General features: G+C 42.2%; 2 protein-coding genes across 2 annotated transcripts in view; both read right to left on the bottom strand.

Moving 5' to 3' along the window:
- The window catches only part of LOC119729774 (collagen alpha-1(I) chain-like), a 44,161-nt gene extending 24,739 nt beyond the window's left edge, over positions 1 to 19,422 (bottom strand). Inside the window, exon 1 of the mRNA XM_038202516.1 lies at positions 19,241 to 19,422. Within this exon, the coding sequence (XP_038058444.1) occupies positions 19,241 to 19,328 (88 nt within the window). The 5' untranslated portion in view covers positions 19,329 to 19,422. The remainder of the gene's footprint in view (positions 1 to 19,240) is intronic.
- On the bottom strand, positions 5 to 16,455 carry LOC119729773. Its single transcript, XM_038202514.1, has 20 exons — positions 12,822 to 16,455; positions 12,060 to 12,494; positions 11,318 to 11,755; positions 10,774 to 11,187; positions 10,210 to 10,632; positions 9,700 to 10,107; positions 9,022 to 9,447; positions 8,468 to 8,884; positions 7,875 to 8,297; positions 7,237 to 7,653; positions 6,421 to 6,843; positions 5,865 to 6,287; positions 5,294 to 5,713; positions 4,306 to 5,160; positions 3,736 to 4,170; positions 3,019 to 3,438; positions 2,365 to 2,799; positions 1,791 to 2,219; positions 1,130 to 1,561; positions 5 to 922 (listed from the first exon to the last, which is right to left on the bottom strand). The coding sequence occupies exons 1-20, from the start codon at positions 13,081 to 13,083 to the stop codon at positions 495 to 497; spliced, it is 8,763 nt and encodes a 2,920-aa protein (XP_038058442.1). The 5' UTR covers positions 13,084 to 16,455; the 3' UTR covers positions 5 to 494.
- Positions 19,423 to 24,310: the final 4,888 nt, after the last annotated feature.

The following is a 24,310-nucleotide window of genomic DNA, read 5'->3' on the forward strand; positions in this document are numbered from 1 at the left end:
CAGACAGCACAGAAGTAAGATAGAAAAGTGCCACCAGCGGAAGGGAACAAAATCAGAAAGGGATATCAAGAACGTTAATTTTTGAGAAAAAGGAACTGAGATGGATTACAGAAGCGAGTTCTCCAAGATTCTGGCTTCCAGTTTTCTGAGCTTATGGCGGAGAGGGGTCGGAGGATGTCAATTTTGAGGAGAATGTGGTACAAGGAATATTACTTTACAAACACATGGGAGGGAAAAAAACAAATAAATGTGGAATGTGATGAAACAGTGAAACGAGGGGACCATTAAAAATCGGGAAAACACATCTCTTTCTCTCCACTCCCAACTGCATTTTTGCATTCTGTAAATGACCACCCACGTTCAGATCACACACTTTCTTCAATGCATTGCAAACAACCATCCTTTTAAATAGAAAACTTCTTTGCAAAACAACCAAGCAAGTCTTAGTCCTGGCTACCGACATGGAGTTATCTTCCAAACTCCTAGGCCACCAACTAACGTTTTTTAACGCAGCTGACTTTGAGGCAATGGACCAGGGCCTCTGGGGAGGCCCCTTCCAGGGTGAAGGCTTTGGACGGCCGGTCGGCTTTTTGCAGGTTGACGCAGAGGAAGTTGTCGTGTTGGCAGCCGAGTTGATCGCGGTTGATCCGGGCGGCCAGGTTGCGGAAGTTGAGGATGGCGCCCGCCTGCAGGTCCTGGCTGGCCATCTGGGGGGTCAGGGTCTGGCTCTGGATGATGCTCTTTTCCTCGGTTCCCTCCCTGTTTCTGGCGGTGAAGAATTCTACCCGCCACAGGTTTCTGCCGCTGACTTCGGCACCGTTGCCGCTGGACACCACTGACACATCAAAGTTGAGATCATTAACGCCAACATCCAGTTCACTGGATCCAGACAGTTCCAAACGAGTGCCCTCGACAATGACACCTGTAAAATATGTAAAGTAAGAACAAGTTCAATAACTTACAAAGAATACACCTAAAGTATATCAAAACAATCAAAATTTCATACCAAAAAGTACTTTTAAAAATTCAAAATAAGTGAAATTAAATCTGTTTTTGAATCACGCTTCTTTTCCAAAGTTAGTCTAGTCTTTCTTTTTAAGAAATGTATGATTAAAGATTGTTTCCGTACCATCACATTTCACTTGGAAACAGTCGGTTAGAACCCTCGGATCGGGTACAGCTATCAGCTCAAAATCGGGGCTGGGATTATCGTGCTTCCTGAGCTTCGCGCAGATGAACTTGACGTCTGTGCACGACAAACCCGTCATGTCGTAATTGACGTCGACGTAACCAAACAAGATGGGCTGCCCACCATCGACGTCTTTGCTTTCTTGGTAGCGGGACAAGGTGTACAAGTTCTGGGGGTTGAGTTTCCTTCCTGTGCCGGTCGGGTCTTGACTCCCGAAGACTGTCAGTGCCCATAGTCTGTCACCAGTCAGGGAACCGCTGTCGGGGGTTGTAGCCGCGTCTAGGGTGAACATGACCCGATTGTAGCGGTTGCCCTCTACCAAATTGGCATTATTGCCGACATCTTGAGTTTGTACCCTTCCAATTTTTATGGCTATGGAGAGAAAGAAAGCGAGAAAATGTATTCATTTCCAAGTTCCTTGATATCGATATAGAAACATTAGTAGTGTGATCAAGGCATGCAATGTTGGTTTAAGGAACAAAACTCGCAATGGAAACCGTTTTGCAAGCTGCCTACATTTTATCAATTTCAGACAGATATGTCTATTGTGAAAGCTTTACAGGAGAAAATAAAAGGATACATCGTTCAAACATGGACTCACGTTGTTTACACTCGACCATCTTGCAGTTGACCAGCGTGTTTCCTCTCCGGCCTTGTACTCTCATATTGAAGTCAGGGTGCGCCTTGACCCCTTTGGCAAACTCGACGCAGAAATATTGGTACTCCAGCTCGCACCCCAACCGACTGAAATCATACTGGGCCTGTACGTCGGTCATTCGCAGGTACGAGCCTGGCGTGAGACTTGCCGAGGCTGTCCTTCGGTCGAGGATCTGGGCCCGGTAGCCCAATCGGTCTCCTGTTCCGTCTTCATTGCGACTACCGAAGATGCCAACGCGCCAGAGCCGGCTACCCGCGACTTGGGCACCGCCGGGCAGGGAGTCCACATCAATGTTGAGGGAGAAATCATTGCTTTGGTCGTTCACAACCTTGCCGCTTTCCATGGTCCAGTCCATGTTGCTCAACACTAGACCTACCAAAAAAAGAAATCAGGATGGATGAATATTTTCAGTCTAACACTTTGTAAACAAAAAATTTAACACTGATAAATTGAAATGAGGAATTTGAGAATGAGTTGAGGACGTTTCTTACTTATTTATTTGATTTCATTTAATTACCTGTGCATGCTCTTGCTGGTACGGGAAAGCAGCTAGTTAAAACCTCGTCATTTGGCACAGGCATTAGCTGGAAGTCTGGTGAGGATGCCGGATCCTTGCTCAACTCGGTACAGAAGTGTTTCACATTGGCACACTTGACCCCCCTCATGTCAAAGTCCACTGCGACGGACTGGAACTCGATTGGGTCGCCGGCGTGCGCAAGCGGCAAGCTTCGGTGGTATCCTGTCAGGGCTTGGGATTGGAAGCCATAGCGTGGGCCCCTGCCATCAGGCTGACCACTGCCATAGACCGCCATGCGCCACAGGTTGGCGCCCTGCACGCCCCCGCCCAAAGGCGAGCTGGTGGCTTCTGACGTGAACTCAATTGTGTTGGTCGAGCTACCTTCTCGGAGTTCAATAGCACCCGGGGTACTGGTCAACCCAGTCAGATAAATTCCTGAAAGAGAAACAATGAAATTAAATGCTAACTTATATATGATCTACGCTTTTAACAAAATGTAGAGACTTTGTTAACTCTCCCCCGACTCTGCCCCCAACCCACTGCGGTCCCCCTCCCACCCCCCTCCCCCCCAAAATCGAAATTAATTAATACCATTTTTATTTTATTCATTATTCATGAGAAAAACAACATATTGATCGTTTATATAATCTTTACCCCGACAAGGCTGAGGTTTGCATGATACCAGAGTCTCCTCCCCAGACAAAATCTTGAAGGCGAAATCGGGCTGAGCCGTATCAGCCTTCTCAAACTCCAGACACAAGAACTGGTAGTCGGAGCAGCCCAGCTGGCCCAGATCATAACTGGCCGGGATGTCAGTGAATTGTAGCGGGGTGCCGCCTGTCAGCTGTGTAGCTTGGCGGTAGGGGTCTAGAATCTGGTCCACGTTAGCCAGACGCGGACCCCCACCATTTGCCTGCCGGCTGCCGAATAGACCCAGGCGCCACAGCCTCAGGCCTTCCACATCACGGCTCTTGTCTGTGGTTTTCACAGCGACGTCCAAACTAAGTGAGGCCGGCTGACCTGCCATAAAGTCGCCTACCTCATGGCTCCATTCCAGCTCCGTGGCAACCACCCCTGGTGACAGAGAAGTGGAACAGTTTAATTGAATAAATATGAAAAACATATTTGACCTTAAAGAACACCTGATCTTTAAAATAAGAGCCCATTTTGATCAGGTGTGTGACAGTTGTTATGCGGCACTTTACCTCCTTCTAACTCCGGAAAAAAATCAGCCAATTTTCAGTCAATCTGCCCAAATGGCCACATTGTATTGTTTTTAGGTCTTGGACCACCAAGATTTTTTTTAATTGACAGTATTTATGCAGTCCAAAAATGATGCCAAAATGAATGTAGAAATAAGATGATGTTTACCTTCACATCTGCTTGTGATGTCGATGCAGTCATTCAGGACGTCATCATCCGGAATGCCAACCACAGTGAAGTCCATTGTGGACTTGTCATTCTTCTCCAACGTCAGGCACAGATAGGGTGTCTTGGAACATTCCAAGCCTGACATGTCCAGTGGAACCCGCAGGTCCATCCAGCTCAAATCGCCGGCCGCTTCCAGTGGTTCGTTCCTCTGTTCTGATGAGGTGAGGATTTGAGGCTGGAGGGCATATTGGCGGCCTCTGCCGTTCTCGTCTGATGAGAGGTAAGCTTTTAGCTGCCACAGGTTCTCGCCCATGATGGCGCTGCTCTGGAGACTGGCAAGAGCCAGGACAGACATGTAGACCTCATTGTCTCGATTGTCTTCCAAGATGGGATTGTTGTCTGTTAGAGCTGCGTTCAGGTTGATAAACTCCGCTCCTGTAAAGAAAGATTCAAATTAAGTGTTCAAGTTCCAAAAGTAAAAATGTATCTTTTATCAACTTGATGACAACATTTTCCATGAATGATGGTAATTATGATGAGTTTTAAGAGTGGTAAAAAATGAGAACTCACGTGCATCACAGGGAGCTTTCTTGCAGGACACCATTTCTTCAGCAGTCGAATCGCTCCTGTGGTTTGTCACTCCGAAGGTGAAATCTGGATCGGCCGTATCGCCTTTGGCAACCTCTAGACAAATGTATTGGTAGTCGGTGCACCCAACTGTCCCGGCATCAAACTGGGTATTTATATCTGCCAGGTCTACATTGCCTCCTGATGTGATCGGGCTGCCAGACTGATCACGGTTTAGTGTCTGTCTGACGTAGTCGTGTCTCTCTCCAGAGCCGTCTGGGTTACGGCTCCCAAACAGACCGAGCCGCCACAGACCTTTGCCGCTAAGTTCGCGGGTATCTTCGGTCATTGAGATACTTGCTTGAATTGCAAATGGTGTCTGCTTGCCGGGAATGACATTGGAAGCTTCGTAGGACCAATCAATGCGGTCCACTTGTACGCCTTTGCACTGCAGAGGATTGCAGGCCTTTAGTGGGCTTCCTTCAGGCACAGTTAGAAGATTAAACGTCGTACTCGGTGAGGGTCCCTTGTTAAGTTCGACGCACAAGTAGCCAGTCTGACTGCACTGGACACCAGTCAGGTCATGCTTGTACTCTACGTTGCCAAAGTCCAGGATCTGTCTCGGTTGGAGAGTCAGATCCTCCTGTTGCAGAGTGAGTGTCTGCGTCCGCAGGGCCAGCTTCTCATCCGACGAAGGATCAGAAGTCACATAGGCAGACAGCTGCCACAGTCCAGACCCTGCCACGCCTTTTGTATCCCTGCCTGGGGTAGCTCGAACTTGAAGTCTAAACTGGTTACCGGAGCCTTCCTTAACTTTATTATTGGTCAACACAGCAGACAGGCCACTTAATGTCACATCTGTTGGTAAAACATAAGTTCAATTTAGCTGACCAATCGTATTGATTCTAAAATCCAATTATACCATGAAATTGCGTAAATTGTCATAAAAGCATATTCTTGCATTTTCCTTGAGCATCACTCAAAACCCTACCTGCAGCACATTCCACTTCCATGCATTTGGTGATCATTTCCCCACTGCCAGAAACCTCAAATTTGAATCCCGGTGAAGGATTCTCGCCCTGGCTGAACTCGGCGCAGAGGTGCGTGAACTCAGCACAGCCCAGCGAGCCGATATCAAACTCTGTCTGCACACCGCCGATGGACAGCGGATAGTTCGTGGCGAGGGGAGTCCCGGCTGCTCTTGCATCCAGTATCTGCTCCGTGTAGTTGAGGCGGGGGCCAGTGCCGTCACCATTCTGGCTGGCGAATAGACCCATACGCCACAGCCCCGAGCCAGAGAGTTGCCGACTGTCGGACATGTCGACAGTGGCGTCGACGGTGATTGGACTTGGCTGGTTGATGATTGTATTCCTTGCATTATAGCCCCAAGTCAGAGACTCTGCTAAAACACCTTTGAAATGAAAAAGAAGAAAACTGTTGACAATAGCATTTTTTAAACAAAACTATTCACTTAAAAGTTTATAAAAATGTGATTATCATAGCTGTTGATACTCATGAAGAATTGAAACTGTGCGCATTTAGAGTAGGTGATCTTTAAGTACCTCTGCAATTCACAGGTTGGCATTGTGTTAACACACTTTCATCTGGCGTGGCTTGGAGCGTGTAATCCACACTCGCCGAGGGGTTTTTGCCGAGGCGGGCGCAGACGTAGCTGATGGACGTGCAATCCACACCAAGCATGTTGTAGTTCACATTCAGCGGGCCGAACTCGACCCGTCCGCCGGGCTTCAGATCCATGTCGGCCTGGCTGCCTGCAAGAGCCTGCTCCTGTGGGTTCAATTCGGGACCCTCTCCCTGACGGCTGTTGCTGCCAAAGACGGTGACCCGCCACAAGTTTGAACCAGCGAGACCCACCGAGGACGGCGACGAAAAGGCCGTCAGGTTGAACGTCAAGAGATTGAGGGGGCGCTCTTCAACGACATCACCGATAACAGGTGTGGATGCAACATCAACAATATCAACAGCTGCAGACAAAATACAGGAAAAGAACAACTGCTTAATGAAAAAAAATTTTTCCTTAAAATGGAAAGTATAAACTTGGAAAAACTGTGAAGTCTGATACTGAAAATTAAATAAACTGATGAATATTCATCGTACCTGATTGACAGGGCTGAGTTTGGCAGCTGATGAGGGTCGGGGTGCCAGCCGTTGTGAACATGTAAAACGGCGGATTGGGAATCCTACCCCTGGCAAACTCAAGGCACAGGTAAAGGTACTCGGAGCAACCGACTCGGCTCAAGTCGAACGCTGTCCGGACGTTGAGCAGATTGAGCGGTGTGCTGCCCTCTAGAGGCTGGCTGGCCGTCTGCTCATCCAGGATCTGCCGCTTTAGACCGAGTCGGTCTTCACTACCGTCCGGGTTGCGACTTGCGAAGAGGTTGAGCTGCCACAGGCCCTCCCCTTGGACGTCCCGTGTGCCTGCTTTGCTCTGAATCATGGCGTGAACGTCCATTCCCGTCTCCTCACCGAGCATCACTGGATCGGTTTCATACAGCCAGTTCATTGATTCAAAGAAAACGCCTGAGGGAAAAAATAGAGTCAGGGTATTAAGTACGACCTTGTCGGTTTAGTTGGAGCAGTCAATCTTAGTTATAAATTTGGACATATGGATTTCATATTAATATTAAATCTTAATTTTTTTAATTTTTAAATTGATTTTTAAAAGTTTTAAACTTATAAAACTGTCTTTAGTTCAGCCAGCAGGCTGTTACAAGTGGCTATTTTATGAAACCAAAATTGAATTGGATTGAATTATTGAATGTTAACGGATTGAATATCGCATACTTCAGCAATCACATGGAAAAGTAAGGTAGCACTTCAAATGACTGACAAGAACACAAGTTTGCATAAGCTTTCACAGCAACAACTACTTCATCAGATGCTAGATACGACCTATTTCAGCGGTTCACTCACCATCACAATCTAGCCGTTGGCAACTTGTGAGCGCACTTTCATCGGGCTGTGCCTCGATGTCAAACTCGATGGATGCCCGCGGGTTCCGCTGGAGGGTAACGCAGGCATACTGGACCTCTCCGCAGCCTCGACCCGTCATGTCAAAATTGAAGTCCACGTTTCCGAAATTCAAGGGTTGACCCGGGAGTAGTGCCGAGTCGGCCTGTGCGCCATTCAGGACTTGCTGCCTCTCTAGGTATCTCTTGCCTGAGCCGTCGGGGTTACTGCTTGCAAAGGTGGAGAGTTCCCACAAACGACTTCCGGTCATTCCTACTGTACTGCCGTCGATGGACACACCCATCTGTATGCGATTCTGTGTGCGGTCGTCGACTACTGAGCCTGAGATGAGTGTGGTTTGCAGTGGATTGAATCTAATTGCTGTTTCAAGAGAAATGATGAAACAGAAAATGGTTCAACTGATCGAAAGACTGAGATTTTACAAAGGCATCACTTCGTTTCCATTTTCCCTTTTCAAATTCTCTCTTGTAAAAAATGTGACAGCATGGTTGGTAAGCAATCCGAATTCAAATGAAGAAGTACGTCAAGAAAACTTTTTCATGAAAAAAAAAAAAAAAAAAAAGCAAGGACACTTTTCTTACCTGATTCACAACTTCTTTCTTGGCATGTTATCAACGTGGGCTCCCCGGTGACTGTGAAAAAGTGGAACTGTGGTCTGGGTCGATTGGTCTGGCCAAATTCTAAGCAAACGTACATCCCTTTCTTACAGCCGATGGCGCCGATGTTGAACAGGCTGATGCTTTCAGGAAAGACCAACGGACTGCCTCGCTCGTAGTCCAGACCTTCGAGTTCTTCGCTCAGGATCTGCGAGCTGGTGCCGAACCGCTCGCCCTGACCGTCAGGGTTCTGGCTGCCGAAGAGACTGAGTTTCCAGAGCTGCTCGCCGGAAACGTCGGCACTGATGTCGGACATTGTGACGTTGGCATGAACGATGACTGGACTTTTCTGGCCGAGGATTAGCTCAGGGGTTTCGAGATCGAACGACAGACTCTCTGCATAAACACCTGAGATACACACAATCAAAAAGATACAAACAATAAGGATGAATTACCATAAGGAAACTGGACTATTTTTTTATGTCCCCCAAATAATCTTAATGAGGCACGATTCATAATGACACATTAATGTAAAAACTTGAAGATGGATACTTTTAGAAACATGAATTGAAATGTACCTTCACAATCTAACGGTTGGCAGCTGGTGAGCGCACTCTCTGGCTGGGGAATCAACGTAAACTCGAGGCTTGCACCAGGATCGCGACTGAAAGACATACACATAAACCTCACTTCGGCACAGCCCATCTCTGTCATGTCAAAGTTGAACTCTATTGATCCGAAGTCCAACTCACCGCCGTCGGGCGGGAGAGTCGTGCCCCGCTGTCTCTGATTCAGCGCTTGGAGCTGTTCTCCGTATCGCGTTCCTGTTCCATTGTTGTTGCTGCTCCCAAAGGTTGATAAACGCCAGAGGTTGTTTCCGGCAACGCCAAGATCTACACTCTGTGTGGATGCATCCATTCGGATCCGATTGATGGGCCGATTGTCAACAATGGATCCCTGACGCAGTCTGGTAGAAAGTGGCTTGATGCCGACATCTAGAAGAACAAAATAAGGTGAACACTTGTCTGTAACTCTTGCTTCTTGACTGTCATATCCAAGCGGATGACTAAATATATAATGACAACCACTTTATTCATTGATGTAAGATAAGAAGTAATGGGATAGGACTTACTGGCTGAACAGGCTCTCTCCTGACACTGAACTAGGGTTGATGCTCCATCTTCTGTGAAGAACGGAAACTGTGGTCTGGGTGACTCCGCTTTGCCAAACTCCAAACAGAGGTGAGTGAACTCGGAACAGCCGATGGCCCCTATGTCGAAAGTCGTTCCTGTCTGGTCAAAGCGTAGCTGGGAACCGAGGGGACTGTACTCCAGCCGGGCCTGCCGTCTGCTCAGTATTTGTTTCTGACGGTTGTAGCGCGGCCCCTCGCCTGTGGCGGACTTGCTGCCGAAGATGCCCAGTTGCCACAGGTTTGAGCCAGACAAGGTGCTGCCCAGGTCAGTCATTTGTACGGTGGCATTAATTACGAGGGGGCTGTCTTGGCCAAGAGTGACACTCACTGGACGGTACTGCCAGTTTAAACTTCTGGCAAAAACACCTACAGGTTCAAAGACAACAAAGCATCTAACTTAAGTACACATCAGTTTTTGACAATTTCTAAAACAAGCAGTAAACTGAAAGTATGGATCAAAAGATTAAACTCAAGTTTGGTAGAATGCAGCATTCATTTTGAAAAGTATCATCAAACACAAACATGGTTAAGGAGCAAATAAAAACAGTAAATAACTTGAAACACTACTATACAAGAATGAGAAATTTTCAAAACAGAAATGTTCTGTGTCTAACTTACCTTCACATTCAACTTCCACGCATCTGGTCAGCCCATCTTCTGCACTCAGCGAGAAATCAACTGAGGAACTCGGATTCTTCTCCAGCGTCAGACAGAGGTATCTCACATCCCGGCAGCTGAGCCGGGTCATGTCAAAGTTCAACCTTATGGGGTCAAAGTTCAGCTCCTGGCCTGTTTCCACCCCCATGTCCTGTTGGACACGATCTAGGACCTGTGCTTGCTCGTAGTACCTTTGGCCGACGCCGTCTGCATTACGGCTCCCAAAGGCAGTCATTTGCCAGAGGTCATCTCCAGAGATACCGAGGTCTGGGCTGAGCATGGAGCTGCGTAGGACAAATCTGTTGGTGGGGCTACCATCCACGACAGAGCCCCTCACAAGCTCGACTTGAAAGTTTTCCAAGTTCAAAACTGCAACAACAACAAAAACTTTGATAAGAAAAAGTTCATCGAGATAGTTAAACAAAGTTACAGAATTTTGAATTGTAGAACATTAACTGCTTTCTTACCCACCTGATTCACAAGTGCTCCGTTTACAAGTAACCAAAGAAGTTGTGTTCGTCTCATACAGCAAATGGAACTCGGGTTCAGGATTGTCCCCGCGGGCAAACTCAAGGCAGAGGAACTGGAATTCTCCGCATCCTAACCAACCCACGTCAAACTCGGTTCTCAAATCGTCAAAATGAAGTGGCGACCCTGAGCGCATTGTCATGGCCGTTTGTGAATCAGTTAGGAGCTGTTCAATTGGTGTGAATCGATCCCCGGTCCCCTGCTTGTTTTTACTGCCAAACAGTGACAGCTTCCAGAGGTTTGTTCCGCTGACGTTTTTACCGGTCGGTGTGAATTCCACCATGCTGCTTATGGTGATGGGGCTCTTCAGGCCTAGCGTTACTTGTTCAGATTCATGGTCCCATGACAAATGGCGTGCAAACACAGCTGTAGGTTAATAAAAGAAAATTTGTGGTTAAGAGTAAAAAATCAGTTCAAGATCCCTCCGTGTAAAAATCAAGCATTTATCGATTGATTTAAACATATTCAAAGATGCAAAACATTCTTCAACCAGGAATATCAACTCACCATCACATTCCGTAGGTTTGCAATTAGTGAGGACCTCTTCAGTAACAGGGTTCAAACTGAAAACAGTTGTTGATTCTTCCAGTTTGTTAAATGTCAAGCAGATGTAACTGACCTCAAGGCACGTCAACCCGGTCATGTCAAAGTTGAAGTTGATGGCGCCAAGGTGCATAGGCCGCAGCAGCTCCAGTGTAATATCTTGCTGCTCCTCGCTCAGAACCTGAGTCTGGTAGTTCAGTTTCGGGCCGAGACCTTGGGGCGAGTTTGAGCCGAAAGCGCTGACGCGCCACAGGTCCATGCCCGCTGCACCGACATTGTCGCCCGAGACCTCCATCGTGATGCTGAATGGGTTGACTGGTCTGTTGTCTACTATCGATCCCATTATAAGCTCTGTGTTGACCTCACGAATTTGTGACACTGAGAGAGACAAAGGGAAACAAATTGGTGAAGAGCCAATAAGATCTGGGTGACGATGTTCAAGAATTTCAAGAAAAAATAACAAGTCAATTTTGAGAAGCAAAAAAGTTATTTTTTTTTCATTTGTTACCTGCTCTGCAAGTCGCCATCTCGCACACTGTAAAAATATCATCACCCTCGCGGTCATCAAACACTGAAAATGTGAAATCGGGCTCTGCGTTGTCCCCTTTTGTCAATTCCATGCAGGCATAATTGAAACCGTTGCAGCCGATTGCGGCGATATCAAAGTACGCCATGGCCTCTGCGTACTTGATGTCAGCCGACGTGCCGGGCACCAGTGGCTTGTTGGCATCCACGGCTTTTAGGGTCTGATTCACGTAGTTGAATCGCTCGCCGTAGCCGAATTCGCTCCGGCTGCCGAAGATGCCAAGGCGCCACAGCCCCGTGCCCGACACGCTGCGACTCGTTTCCATGAAGTGAGCCGTCGCCATGATGAAGAGGGGGTTGGCCTGTCCCGCGATGACGGTGCTGGCTCTGTAATTCCAGGTTAGACCTCTTGCAACAACACCTAATGAATGGAAAAATAAGACATAGTGTTGCAGTTCATCAAAAGTTCAGCAACAAGTAAATCAAACTTCCTTTCACAACTCCCGACACAAGTAACTGGGGATTACAAAGTGATAAAGACATCACAGCTAATTTGAATAGCTTGTGATTCGAGTTGCGACTGGTTGACAAGTTTCAAACTTTCTGTAACATTTGAGCCATTTGCAAAATGTCTACGAAGTTATGCAAATTAGAAACAAATTAACCTTCAGTTTTATGAAGGTTCAGTACAGCACTTGATAGGAATTTAATACTATCACTCTCACCTTGGCAAGGTGGTGCAAGAATACATTCAGTCAACACCTCTTCGTCAGGCTCGGCACTGAAAAAGAAACTTGGATTTGCCGTTGGTTCTTGGGCAAACCTCACGCAGATGTATTTGACCACTGCACATGTCTCACCAACCAAGTCCGCCGCGTAGTTGATGTTGCGAAACCGGAAGGGACTCCTTTTCAACAGCGTCGTGGCCTGCTGGTCCACGGTTAAGACTTGCTCGACGAATGCGATTTGTGGCCCCTCGCCTCGGGGGTCACGGCTGATCCACGTGCTTAGCTGCCAGAGTCTTTTGCCGCGGATTGTTGTGGTATCATCGGAATTCACGAATCCCACGTCCATGTTCAGCTGTACTCGACGAGTGTTTCCCTCAGTCACGAAGGGCCTCAACCCACTGAGTACAGGGCTTAGACTGGTTATAATAGCATCTGTAAAACAATGAATCTTATGGATAACTTGTACGCCGACACATGTACTTCTGGAAAAGTGGTACATAACTTGAAACACAGAATAACAATCATTGCCCAAAAAATCAGAACAAAAGAGAGTAATATTGGACATCTCTATAACAATTTGAAAACTGACGTTCAAACTCAATATTCATGTTGAAAATTTCGGTGAATACTATAATTCCAAAATAGATAATTCCAAAATACATTTTTTGTTATAGGAATCACTTAGACATTTCAATTCTTCTGTGAAATGAAATTACTGATAAAGAAAAGTTGTGAACAAGATCAAAGTGTTGTACTTACAAAACGGGCATTTTCCGCAGCACTCGCCATCAACAAATATACGATCAGTGCAGGGCAGGTCCTGGCAGCTTTCTATCACGCATTTAGTTGTCGAATTGTCACAAGTGCAAGTTGTGCAATCGTCATATTGCCACGTCTCGCCGTGCATATAAATCTCGCTCAGATGAGGGCACGGCAACAAGGGCTCCACGAACGAAGACCCGATTGAAAATGACAAATCAGAAGCCAGTTCGGACTCGACAATGCCCCCTGTGGACCACATACAATCAAGATTTTTGGGCAGGTTTTTCTCAACGTCACTGTAGCACTCTTTGATTCATCTTCTGTTGTATCGTCGGGTTTTTTTTCTTCAGTTGTTGATCACATTTTTTCGTGGTTAAAATCAAGTAAATAAGTACAAGCACACAGGATAACTTTGTAATTATTGTTTTTTTAATGCCATGTCAGTGTAAACTTTTAACAACTCAACTTCGAATTGTGATGAAACTAGCCTTGGTGTTTAAAAAGTCATTAAAAGTCAAACATGTGAATTTTCACTATGGGATTTTTGAAGAACATTCATTTACCAGCGTGCCAAATAAATGCAATATCAATGTTCTTTTCTCCAGATGTTTTTTGACACCACGTCACCCAACTGTGAATGGGTATACCAGCACTTTGTTGCAATACTTTGTTAGATTTGAGTATTTCCTAAATTAAGTCCTTAAACAAATTTCAGTAACAACCTCCTAAAAGAACAGTTAAGATCTTTTTAACTTCAGATTTTTTTTGGATGCAGATATTTTTTTTTAAATTTAAAAACCCTCACACTCACTCTCACACTTTCACAACTATTTTTTTTTCTCAATCCCACTGCACTTTTTCTCTTTTTCGTAAAACTAACAAGCAATGACATGGACAGGCATGGTGTTGGTAGACAAAAGGGTAAAATGATGAACACAGGCAAGTCCGGGAAACAACAAAACCAACCAAACATTCAAAGGAAGGGCAAGGGAAACAAAGAGAGAGGTTAGGTAGACTGGTGCCTTATGATGTATAGACCCCACTCATGATCTACACAGTGACCTCTGGAAACTTGACCAAGATGGTGCAACGTGAAATGCGCATTACAATGCTGCCAAGAGTATGTTTGATATGATGTTCCGAAACGCAGTGAAAAATGGCATCTTTTTGAAAATTTCGGACAGAAACCTGATCAGTTTCGTAGCTAAAACGGTCAAAAGTAGAAAAAGTAAATGAAAGTAACTTTATCAGGCAATTTGTTTTCTTTGTTTTAGACTGCAGTCTTTTTTTCAGTTATTTTTCATCCTGGAGAGTCGATTCAAAATAGACAAAAAAGTGACAAATAGAAAAAGAATCAGAACAACATGAGGGTAAAGGTGACATGTTGAAATGGAAAGGTTTCAGGTTGGAAAGTGAAGTGATGACAAGGGGAACTTTTTTTTCGGGGGGGGGGGGGTGTTTTAAAATCACCAAGTACCACAGTCCTGATCCGCACGCAGAGGAAGGGTGAAAGGAAGTGGTCACATGACCAGGAACGGACTAGTCACATGACGGGAAGCCAGATTCTTGGAGAAACATCCCTCTAAATTCAAATAAAAACTTAAAAGAGAGTTGCATTGGGAAAGTGACTAAAAATCAACAGAAATAACAACGAAAAGAAACACTGGTTGGGATGATCCATCTTGCTATACAATATGTTAATTTTGGAAGTTACAAGGCCAATGACATAAAAGGGGATATTTGAAATTAATTTGTATTTTTTTTTCACTTTCAGTGACTTAACTTTTGTGCATGTGAAAAATCTGACCATTTGGCCAACATTTCCAAACTTCATTGCAACAACAATGGAGTATTTAAAATCAACAGCTGAAATAAAAATCTTTAAAAAAAAATTCCCCCAAACCGCTATTTAGCACTGAAAGAGAATCCAGTAATTCCCACACAATCCCCACACGAAAGATTTGTGTGTGTGGAAAGATCACATTCAAAGTGCTGAGTATAACAGTTAAAAATAAATTTCACAAACAATTGGATATTTCTTGAATTTCATTTATTCTAATCAAGATGGATCATCACAAGTGACTGTTTAATATTCAAAAAATATCAGCATGCAAATTTTAGAGTTAATAAAAAATACAGTAAGGAGACTGCTGATTGGCTGACCTGCTTGAGAATCAGGTTACTTTTATCCAATCAGAGAAGGGTTTACAAAGGTTAAGTGTAGTTCACTCCACGCCATTAACTGAAACTTATTAGTGGTTTGATATAAATGGGGCGGGTCCTAAAATGGGCCAATTGCACTCGGATTATGAATTTGAGTACAGAATTTACAATGCAATTCTTTTTTAACATTCCAAAAATTGTCTTTAGAATTGATTGGATGATTTTGTTTTCGATTCATGATGCCAATTTTACGTCTTCTTTTTTTTCTGAACAAAACAAATATACTGCCATTTTAACCAAACAAGTTGATAATTTCTGAGATGCTTAACTGCCAAACAGTCACAATACAATGAACATTTGTTTATGAACAGAAACTGAACTTTTGGAAACTCATGCTATTCAAATGCACAATTCATGCAAGGTGTGTGGGCATCACATGTCTGTCACATGATTGTCACATGCAGGTCACATGCAGATTTTCATTTTTTTTCTCAATTCCCAGGAGGTAGGGGGTTTAAAAAAATTCATGCAAATCAAACCATGCATATTCATTACATCATCTACATACACAAAAATATTACAAAAAAAACTCAATACACATGCAATCATGCACAAAATACAATGCACAAATCAAAAATGGAAATGGCAAAATACAATAAACGAAAACAACTTAAATTTACTTGTTCAAAAGAACTCAAAGAAAACATTCAATTCAATCTCATGCATGACAGATATCGTAGAAAGGATTTTTTTTTCTTCAAGATGGAAAAACAGCAGAAAATTATACAGAAATTATGCAAAATATATTTTGGTCTGAAAAAAAGGAAAAAGAAACGCACAGCTTACTTGTGTGCTCAGCATGCAAAATCGTGCAGGACTTTTAAACGTAACACAAAAACATAACACACACAAAAACGCACCACAAGACAGAGAAGATTTGCCACAAAATAATTTGCTTCTTTCTTTGTCGTTTCTATACAGTTCTTGTTCTCTGTGAACATGCAACAGCTTTGTAATGTGGCAAATATTCACTGCAGTAGTTCAGCAATGCAACATCAAATTAAATTATCTTATAATTTGGTTGGCAGCAAAAAGGTGGGAACATTTTTTGAGGTGATCTTACGGGAGATGTGGGAGCTTTGAGGGAATAAGGAAAGGATAGCCTGGCTCTCAGAATCTAGCAAATTCTTCTCGCAGGAAAATAATGTTGGTAAAACTTTGGTAAAACTTTTTGAATCTTTTGTCTGAAATTTGGAGGAAAAGTATTAAAATGAAAAGTCTATGACTGCATATTAAATTTTATTGTAATACTCTAAAATTAACTGTATCAATAAAAACGAATTGAAAAGTCTTAGTAAGAAGTTGGAAGAAGATGCTTTAACTTCAAAAGCAAACAAACTCAGTAAGATGTTAGTTAAGATATTATTTTAACAATATCCCAATTTTTTGCAAGCTTTCAATTCTATTAACCACCTACCAGACCCCACATCATCAACCACCACAAAAAAACTGCTGAGTAAAGCTCTTTCATAAATCAAGGTGCTGACAGAGCGGAAAAAAACAAGAGCTAGAAAAAAAAGGACCATTTTTTTTTCTTTGGCAATCTGAACTTGTGGTATGGAATCCTAAAGGTCGTCTGAGAGGAAAACCCAAAGGGCCAACTCAGGTTTTTTTGGGGGGGGCTGCGTGCTGACCTTGCATAGCAGCGAAGAGTTGTCTCCCTCAGCTCCCCACAAACACCACTAACTTCCTTGCCTTGAGATTTTTTCCCCTTATCTTTTCTTTGATTTTTTTTTATCGGTTTATGCCTAGTCAGCGGGTTACTGCACCTGGCGTGCCTGCTGATTGGTTCTCTGGCTTGAGGTCAGGGGTCAGGTTTAGTGATCCCAGAAGTCTGTCTGCAGTCATCATTTTTTAGTCTACGTGACAGGTTTTTCAATTTTTGTTGGTTCAGACATGCCAACAGGGGGTTTTAAAGGTCAATCACAAAACCTGATTGCAATTCAAGACCAGAAAAACTTTTTAAAAAATTACACAGGATACTTTTTTTTCCACTAAGACTGAAGTTAAGAGATTAATACCCTTACCACACTTTCAGATTTAAAAGAAAAATGGAAAGTTCGAATTGAATAAAAAGTTTGGTGAGGCTTGAACTTAAATTTTAAATGGGAAGAATGTGATTTAGATTAAGAAAGTCGGTTTGACAATGCGTGCAGAAATTAAGCTTCTTTAAGAAAAGTTAAGTTGAAGAGCTCGAGACATTACTCCCAAGAACAACTGGCACTTAGTAACAACCGTTGGGGGAGTTGGTGGCAAGGTCATGACCCAAATTATAGCATCTGTAAGAATCTCCAGGAGGTCTTGAAAATTGCTGATGCAGCTGAAAGAGCATAGGTCTGAGCTCTTGCAGGGTTTACAGAAATTGTGCTTGATCAAGCAAATTACAAAAAAAAAAACATGAACTGAATTGGACTGAAGTTTTGTTTGACTGACATCCAAAAATCCCTAAAGTTTTCAGAAACATGTCAAAAAGCAGAATTCCCACAAGAAAAAAAAAGAAGCAATACAGAAATATTGGACTTTTGATAGGAGAAACATGTTTTTATATTCAACCTGATACAACTGCTGACTAAGCAGTTACTACCAGATGAACTGGAGTGGGCGTATAATGTTGGCATAACTCCTCCCACTCATGAATATGCATAGGAAGTCAGCTACCAAGACTACTACTTGTACATGTACATGCATTGTTTGGCTATCATGTTCATGCTCACAGAAATTGTGTGTCTTTAATTGAAAATAATTAAAGTCTTTGCATTGTATCACACTCTCACTTTCAAAATAGATTTCCTGATAAACTTTAAAAGATTTAATACCTGACGGCTACAAAATTTATCAAAACCTGACAGAAACTATCCAACTTTTACTACAATACTAGGTTTTGTCCTGAATTTATCACCGTTTTTTCTCATCCCAATCAAGTATGGAGTACCGAAGTGAAACCGAACACAAAATGAGTGTGAAAGACATTAGCGCGTGATTCTGCCTGAGAACCAACAGGCGCGCGTACTCCATTCGTTTGCACTACACTTTCCGGTTCTAAATGACATAACACTTAGGTACTCCATTAACTATTAAAAAAGGAATAGAATCACTTATTGAAGTTATAGTTCAAAAGTTACGTGAACGCCTAAGATACTGGATTTAGTGGTTTTGCTTAATTCATACGGACGACATTGAACTTGAAGGCATTTTTAGAATTGAGAATTGCGAGTAGCCTAGATTTGAACAATGTCAAACCAATTTTGTCAAATTAATTTTTGTCAAATTAATACTAATTGAAAAAAAACCAAGCATTTGTTGAAATTTGTTACCTATTTTTTAATATTTAATAATAAAATAATCTCAGGGAGTACACGCATATACTTTTCGGGAAATTTCTTAAACCCTTTAGTGACCACTGTAGCAAAAGTCTGCCAAAACTCAAATGCACAGAATAGTACATGCAAATACATGATGTAGCTAACATTTTATGCCTACCTTTTTGTTTTAAATGGCACAAGAAAAGATGTTGAAGGACTTCAAAATCCAATCATACAATTTATACAGAGCTTCCAAAACGACATTTCAACTTGAAACAAAAAATAGGAAATACTTTGTTCATACAAAAGTATCAAAACAAAACGTGTGGTCACTTCAGGGTCAAGAACCTGGTCAAGCAATACTATTACTAGTTGTTTCTTTTTCATTATGCACTCTAGAAATCGAAACACAAATCTAAACTTTGTCCGTGGCTCAAAACCACTTACCATGACTATTCAACTATTCAATTAACAATCTGCTTATATTTATATAGTGTATACCCAATCACACTTGGATTTCTATGGTAACAGTCTGAATTACTGGTTTGTTTAACTTGCCAAGGCTGTTTTCAGGGGGGAGGGATATGTGCACAGGGGCAAAAAGCAGTGCATCATGCACAAAAACTTTTCCCAATTTCGGAAAAGCTGAAAATGATTCTTAAGCATGCAATTATAAAAAAAGTTCAAATGCAATAACAAGATGACAAATTATGGATACTTGGGGTGGTTTCACACACAAGTAAGCTGCGTTTTTTTTTATTGACTTAGACCATCATGCATGAGATTGATTTACAAAAAAATAGAAAATCCGGCATGAATTTTTGTTCATTTTTCTTACACAGATTTTGGTATGAAAGTTGTATTGTTAAGTAGGAAAAAGAATGGACTTACCTCTCTGGGCATTGGCTAGCGTGAAGAGGACAAGAAACACCAGAAGTAACCGCCTATAGCGGGATACGAGTCCCACAAAGCTATACATTTTTGTACAATCTTTGCGGACTGATCAATGAAAATAATAAACTGTCTGGCCTCAGTTCAGTTCCCAGGCTGGGGCTCTCAGTCAACGACAGGCACCGCTGGTTTTATCCCGCTATTATGGGATAGCTGACATAGGGGGGTCACTCTTTGGACCAATCACAGCTGTTGAATTTCCTGCCGGTAGTAAAAAGATTGGGCCAGTGCAGCACAACTGGAGTTGTGTGTGGGACTCCACCAACATAACTTAGTGAGGGCTTCCAATGCCCTTGTCAAGTCAGCACTTCAGATTTTTTTTGGGCTGTCCCCACTCTCATGTGGTAGCCATTTTGGTTTTGATCTTACTTTTTTTCTTCTTCTTCTTCAGCTGACTGTGCTAGTGAGGATTCCCTAAGCAGCATTAAGTGTGTTTGGGTGAAGATTGATGACTAACATTGTTTCCTAGAGTGTGTGTCATACAAAAAAAAAATCATTGCTAAAATGAACAGGTGGCTAGTTTAAATAAATCTTATTTAAGAGTATCTAGTAGGCCTATATATCCATGTTCACACCCACGAAAAAAAAAAATATTTATACAGGAATTAATTGTATTTCAGGTGATTTTCAAAATTATGTCAGGATTGTTTTATTTTTAGTCGGGTTAAACCGAACCTTGTTACTGACAGTAAATCTGTTTGCAGTGTGCTCTAATGACACCTCACAATGTGTAATAGTTTTCACAGTCAATGAATGCCGGAAGTGGTTAAAGACACCCCCCCCCCCCTTCCCCTTCGATGATGAAACTTTATAAAGTACTTCCACAATAATCTTCCGCATTACAACAGAATTACACATGAGTATATGCCGATGCATACCTGGGGTCCAAGTTGCAAGAGAGGGGAGGTGTAGGGGCCTCTTTGCTGGAGTGGGGCACTCAATAAAAATCTTTGTTGGTTTTCCTGGAAAGAGGGGCAACAGGCCTTGAGCACTTGATGGGGGAAGGGGATTGCGGGGATGGGGGTGGGGCGCTGGGAACTGAAGGGAGGGGTGACAAGGGAGGGGAAAATTACGAGGGTTTGCTTTCTTAACTAGCTTGTTTTGTTTCTGGCCTGTTTTGCTTGCAAGCCAATTCACAATAGAAAAACAACTAGTCTTGCAGTTTTTCTGATTTTTCTGAAGATTTCCAATGAATTTCCAATATGTGTAAATAAAAAACTTAAAACATCCGTTCATTCTTCTAAAATCTTACACATGCAAAAAATGCTTACATTAAAACAAGAAGCAACCGATAGGCACCTTAAACTTAGAATGGTCTAGAACAAAATCTAAGCCTTACCAACAAAAGAGCACATATTTACAGTTAATCAAGGTATTATACACAGCAGTGGTGAAATCTTCTTGAAAAGCTGACCAACTTTGAAATGTTTATTTTCTTATAAAATTGCAGAATAAAAAAAATGAGGTCAGTTTTTGCTTCTGCATGAACTTAGCATAAATTGAGGAAAAGTACCATTTTAATAACAAGTTAAAAATGATATTTGAAATTGCAGCTCCCCCCCCCCCTGCACATTTACAATAGTAAAATAAAAATTCAGGTATTTTCCTTTTTTTCACGGACCTAAAGCCCAAGTCAGCTGTCTCCGTGAACCGTGCCAAGTTGCAGTCCTATAGACCTTTATCATGCTGCCACCATTTCAGTCATGTTCCCTGTATCCAATAACAGTACTGAATGATAATGTTTTTTTGTACAAAAAGGAACCAAGCTATTTTTCCTTCCAGCTTCGCTTTGGTTACGTTGATTTGCATGGGAAAAATCCAAATGGCCGCAACATGATAATGGTCTATTGCCTGACTTGTTTCAAGGATCTGAACATACAACTGAAGTCTAACCAATACACTCTGAAATGATTCCAATAACTGATTGTAGAGCCTAGAGGCCACACTGAAACTTTCCAGAGACGTTTTGAATCACATTTAGAACTGTTTGTCTTTAGGATGTTGGGGAGGGGACACGTTGGGCTTGAATCTAATCTTAAAACTCTGAGACTATGAGCTAAGTTACATAAGGGACAAAGCTTAATGATTAAGCTTCAAAATAAAGACTCTATAAAAAAGTCTTCAAATCAGTAAACCTGGCTAAAATTGTGTGTTAAACTGGCCATTGCTCCTCCAAACCCTTTTTCGTCTATTAAAATACATTTGTGAGATGTATTTGCTGTTCTTTCATTTCTTTCAAAGATTCCTAGGCAGATTGCCAAAAAAACTCAATTTCAAGATTAATTCTTCAATTTCACACTCGGTAAATTTTGATGGAAGTTTCTTTCAAGGATTCCTAGGCAGATCGCCAAAAAAACTCAATTTCAAGATCACTTCTTCAATTTCACACTCGGTAAAATTTGATGGAAATTTTGCCAAGAAATCAATTTCCGGTTTGATTATATTGGTTTTCAGGTAATGTGACGAGGAATTTTATATTGAACCAGCTCTCAAACTTAAATGAAACTCTCAAGTCCATGAATGATGAAACCATATCTTTTGTCTTTATACACTTGAAAATAACACATCATCAAAATATTCTTAAAACAGTTTAATCTCAAACCTGATTCTACATTGTGGGGGGGGGGGGGGGGGGGGGAGAAAGAAAGTTGCTTAGTAGAAGACATCAAATCCTCCGTGACCTAAAAATGTCAATAATTTCCTCTCCTTCTGCTCACATCATGACACGTTTCTCACCCGACCTGAACTTTGGCACTTTCATATGGGACCATTCCTGAACTTGCAAGGAAAGTCAGAAACTTGATTGATAAAACATCCCTTTTCTGTCTGATTTAGACTGCTAAGCCTGCAGAATTTGTTAGCCTGCTCTCCTGAGAGATAGTCAACTTTTTTCACCCACTTGCTGATTTGGCCATTTTGATTTTTTTTTGTTCTGGTTTTCATCTGTAAAATATTTCGCCCAACCCTGATAAGAAAATGACAACCCAACCAGGTAGGGTAGTACAGGTACAGACCCTAAAGTGTGCAAGGCTGATTTTTTTTTTGGGGGGGGGGGAGGTAGGGCATTTTGTAAGAAAGCGATTTCTCCATTTGTGGATTGAACCATCCCCTTCTCTTTTCCCTCAAACAGCAATTAATAGCCTGACGAGTTGGGGTTCAAGACAAGCCGAATTAAAAAGGTACCTTCACTCAATAAATTAGTACTGAAGTTCATCAGGTGTCGTACAATTAAAAAAAAATCCTAGATATACATGGCAAGTCAAAAAAAGGAAACCCAAATGTCAAAATCTAGGATATGAAAGCCCAATTAATAATAAGCTGAATAGCGATATGTATGAATTTTGTTCATTTTGCTGATAGAACACACACCTTTTTTGTGATCCGTGGAAGGAAATTTAAAATGGTGGTTGTGTTTAAAATTCCGTAACTTGAAAGGCACATTAGTGATTTGAATGATTCTTATACTAAAAGAAAGCTTAGGAATTGGGCTTTCATATCCTAGATTTTGAAAGTGTAACATGAAGATCTTCATTAAGAAAATGGTCCTGTCTTTTGGGTTTCCTTTTTTCACCCACCCTGTATATTCTTCTGATGGATAACTTTATGCAACACATCATGCCAAATGTATGAGCGTACAAACTATTTGTACACTTGGTATAATTTGTTTGTTTGATAAAAACAAATCCAGCTAAAGGCTAAATTCAGGCATGCAACTGGGAATTTAGAAGAAAAAGAGGAAACCCCAAACCATTTTTCAATTTGTTATGGCATTCACGAGAGGTAAAAAACAAGGAAATCCGCGGATTCGAGGAAAAGTTGCGTGCCTGTGAATTTCATGAAAGTTTTGCAAAAATATCACAAGTTAACTATTCAACAAAAATACCGAAGCATAGAAGAAAACAGTAATTACATATGGAAATAGTTCAATTCACAAACAAAATGTTGGAACTTTGACGGAAAAGGGTATTTAAAGTTGCATTCCATGTGATTTTTTTCTCAATATATTTTTCAACTTGTATGTTTTATTCCAACTTAAAAACCTAATTTTTTCTCTTTTTGGGCGCCTGCAAACCTCTGGAAAAAAAAGAAGTTTTTATTTTGGGCACAAACAGATCCAACAATTAATTGCGAGCAGACTGCTCCCAGTCCATACATTATCGATACTGATTGTGGGACAGGAACCACCCTATCCTGCGAGAATGGAATTATTGTTGGGCTGCAACTAATTGGAGTTTGTAAAGTAATAATTCACTAACTGAACTTGGGCCAATTTTTGTAGTCGATGTCTCATTCAAAAGTGAATAACGTTTGTATTACTAGAAAACAAGCAGTTTAAAACAAAAGGAATCTAAATTCTAGGTTGAAATTCGAAAAAAGCACAGGGACGGCATTGATGTCGGTAGCAAGGGGAAGAGCCAGACTGCAATAATTTACACGGCACTGTGCAAAAAATGCTCACACTTTGGACCTCCGCCCTGCTGGGTATATGCTGCACTGAAACCATGGTAGTAGGCATTGAAAGTACAGGTTTAGAGGTCAGCCAGGGGTCATGGAGTCAGGGGAAATTGGGGAGATACACCAAGGTTTGGACAGTTTCACCCTTGACCTTGGGAAAGACCCTGGGTGGTATGGATATCCAAGTGGGTTAATTCACCGATCCTGGTCCAAAAACTCCAATCATTTGTGAACATTTTTTTTTTCAAAAGATGTTCAGACTGTTAGAAAATTTTCATAATAGTTCTTCTTTCGTTAATGCACTTAAATGTACTACTTTAATGAAGCTAGTACAAAATAGACCAGTTTGATTTGCTTCAACACATTCTTTTGAAAATGTTAACAAAAAGGGCGTGGGTGGGATGAGGAGGCAGGAGGGTGTGGACATGTTGTGAGTTGGGGGTGGGGTGGGGCAGGGGGATATGGGTGGGGTGGGGTGGAAGGTGGAGAGTGGAGGGTACCCTTTAAATGATTCCTAAAGGGGAAAAGGTGGAAATAAAATCGCTGACAATAAGT

Source organism: Patiria miniata, unplaced genomic scaffold (assembly GCF_015706575.1).
Source record: "Patiria miniata isolate m_02_andy unplaced genomic scaffold, ASM1570657v1 HiC_scaffold_21, whole genome shotgun sequence".
In the NCBI taxonomy this organism is placed as follows: domain Eukaryota; kingdom Metazoa; phylum Echinodermata; class Asteroidea; order Valvatida; family Asterinidae; genus Patiria; species Patiria miniata.

Bases quoted from the DNA above. Each gene is read 5' to 3' on its own strand.
- LOC119729773 (XM_038202514.1), bottom strand. From the start codon at position 13,083: ATGTGGTCCACAGGGGGCATTGTCGAGTCCGAACTGGCTTCTGATTTG. The intron at 5,161-5,293 runs GTAGGGTTTTGA...TTTTACCAACAG, and splicing joins GGAAGTGGAATGTGCTGCAG to ATGTGACATTAAGTGGCCTG. The intron at 923-1,129 runs GTACGGAAACAA...CATATTTTACAG, and splicing joins TTTCCAAGTGAAATGTGATG to GTGTCATTGTCGAGGGCACT.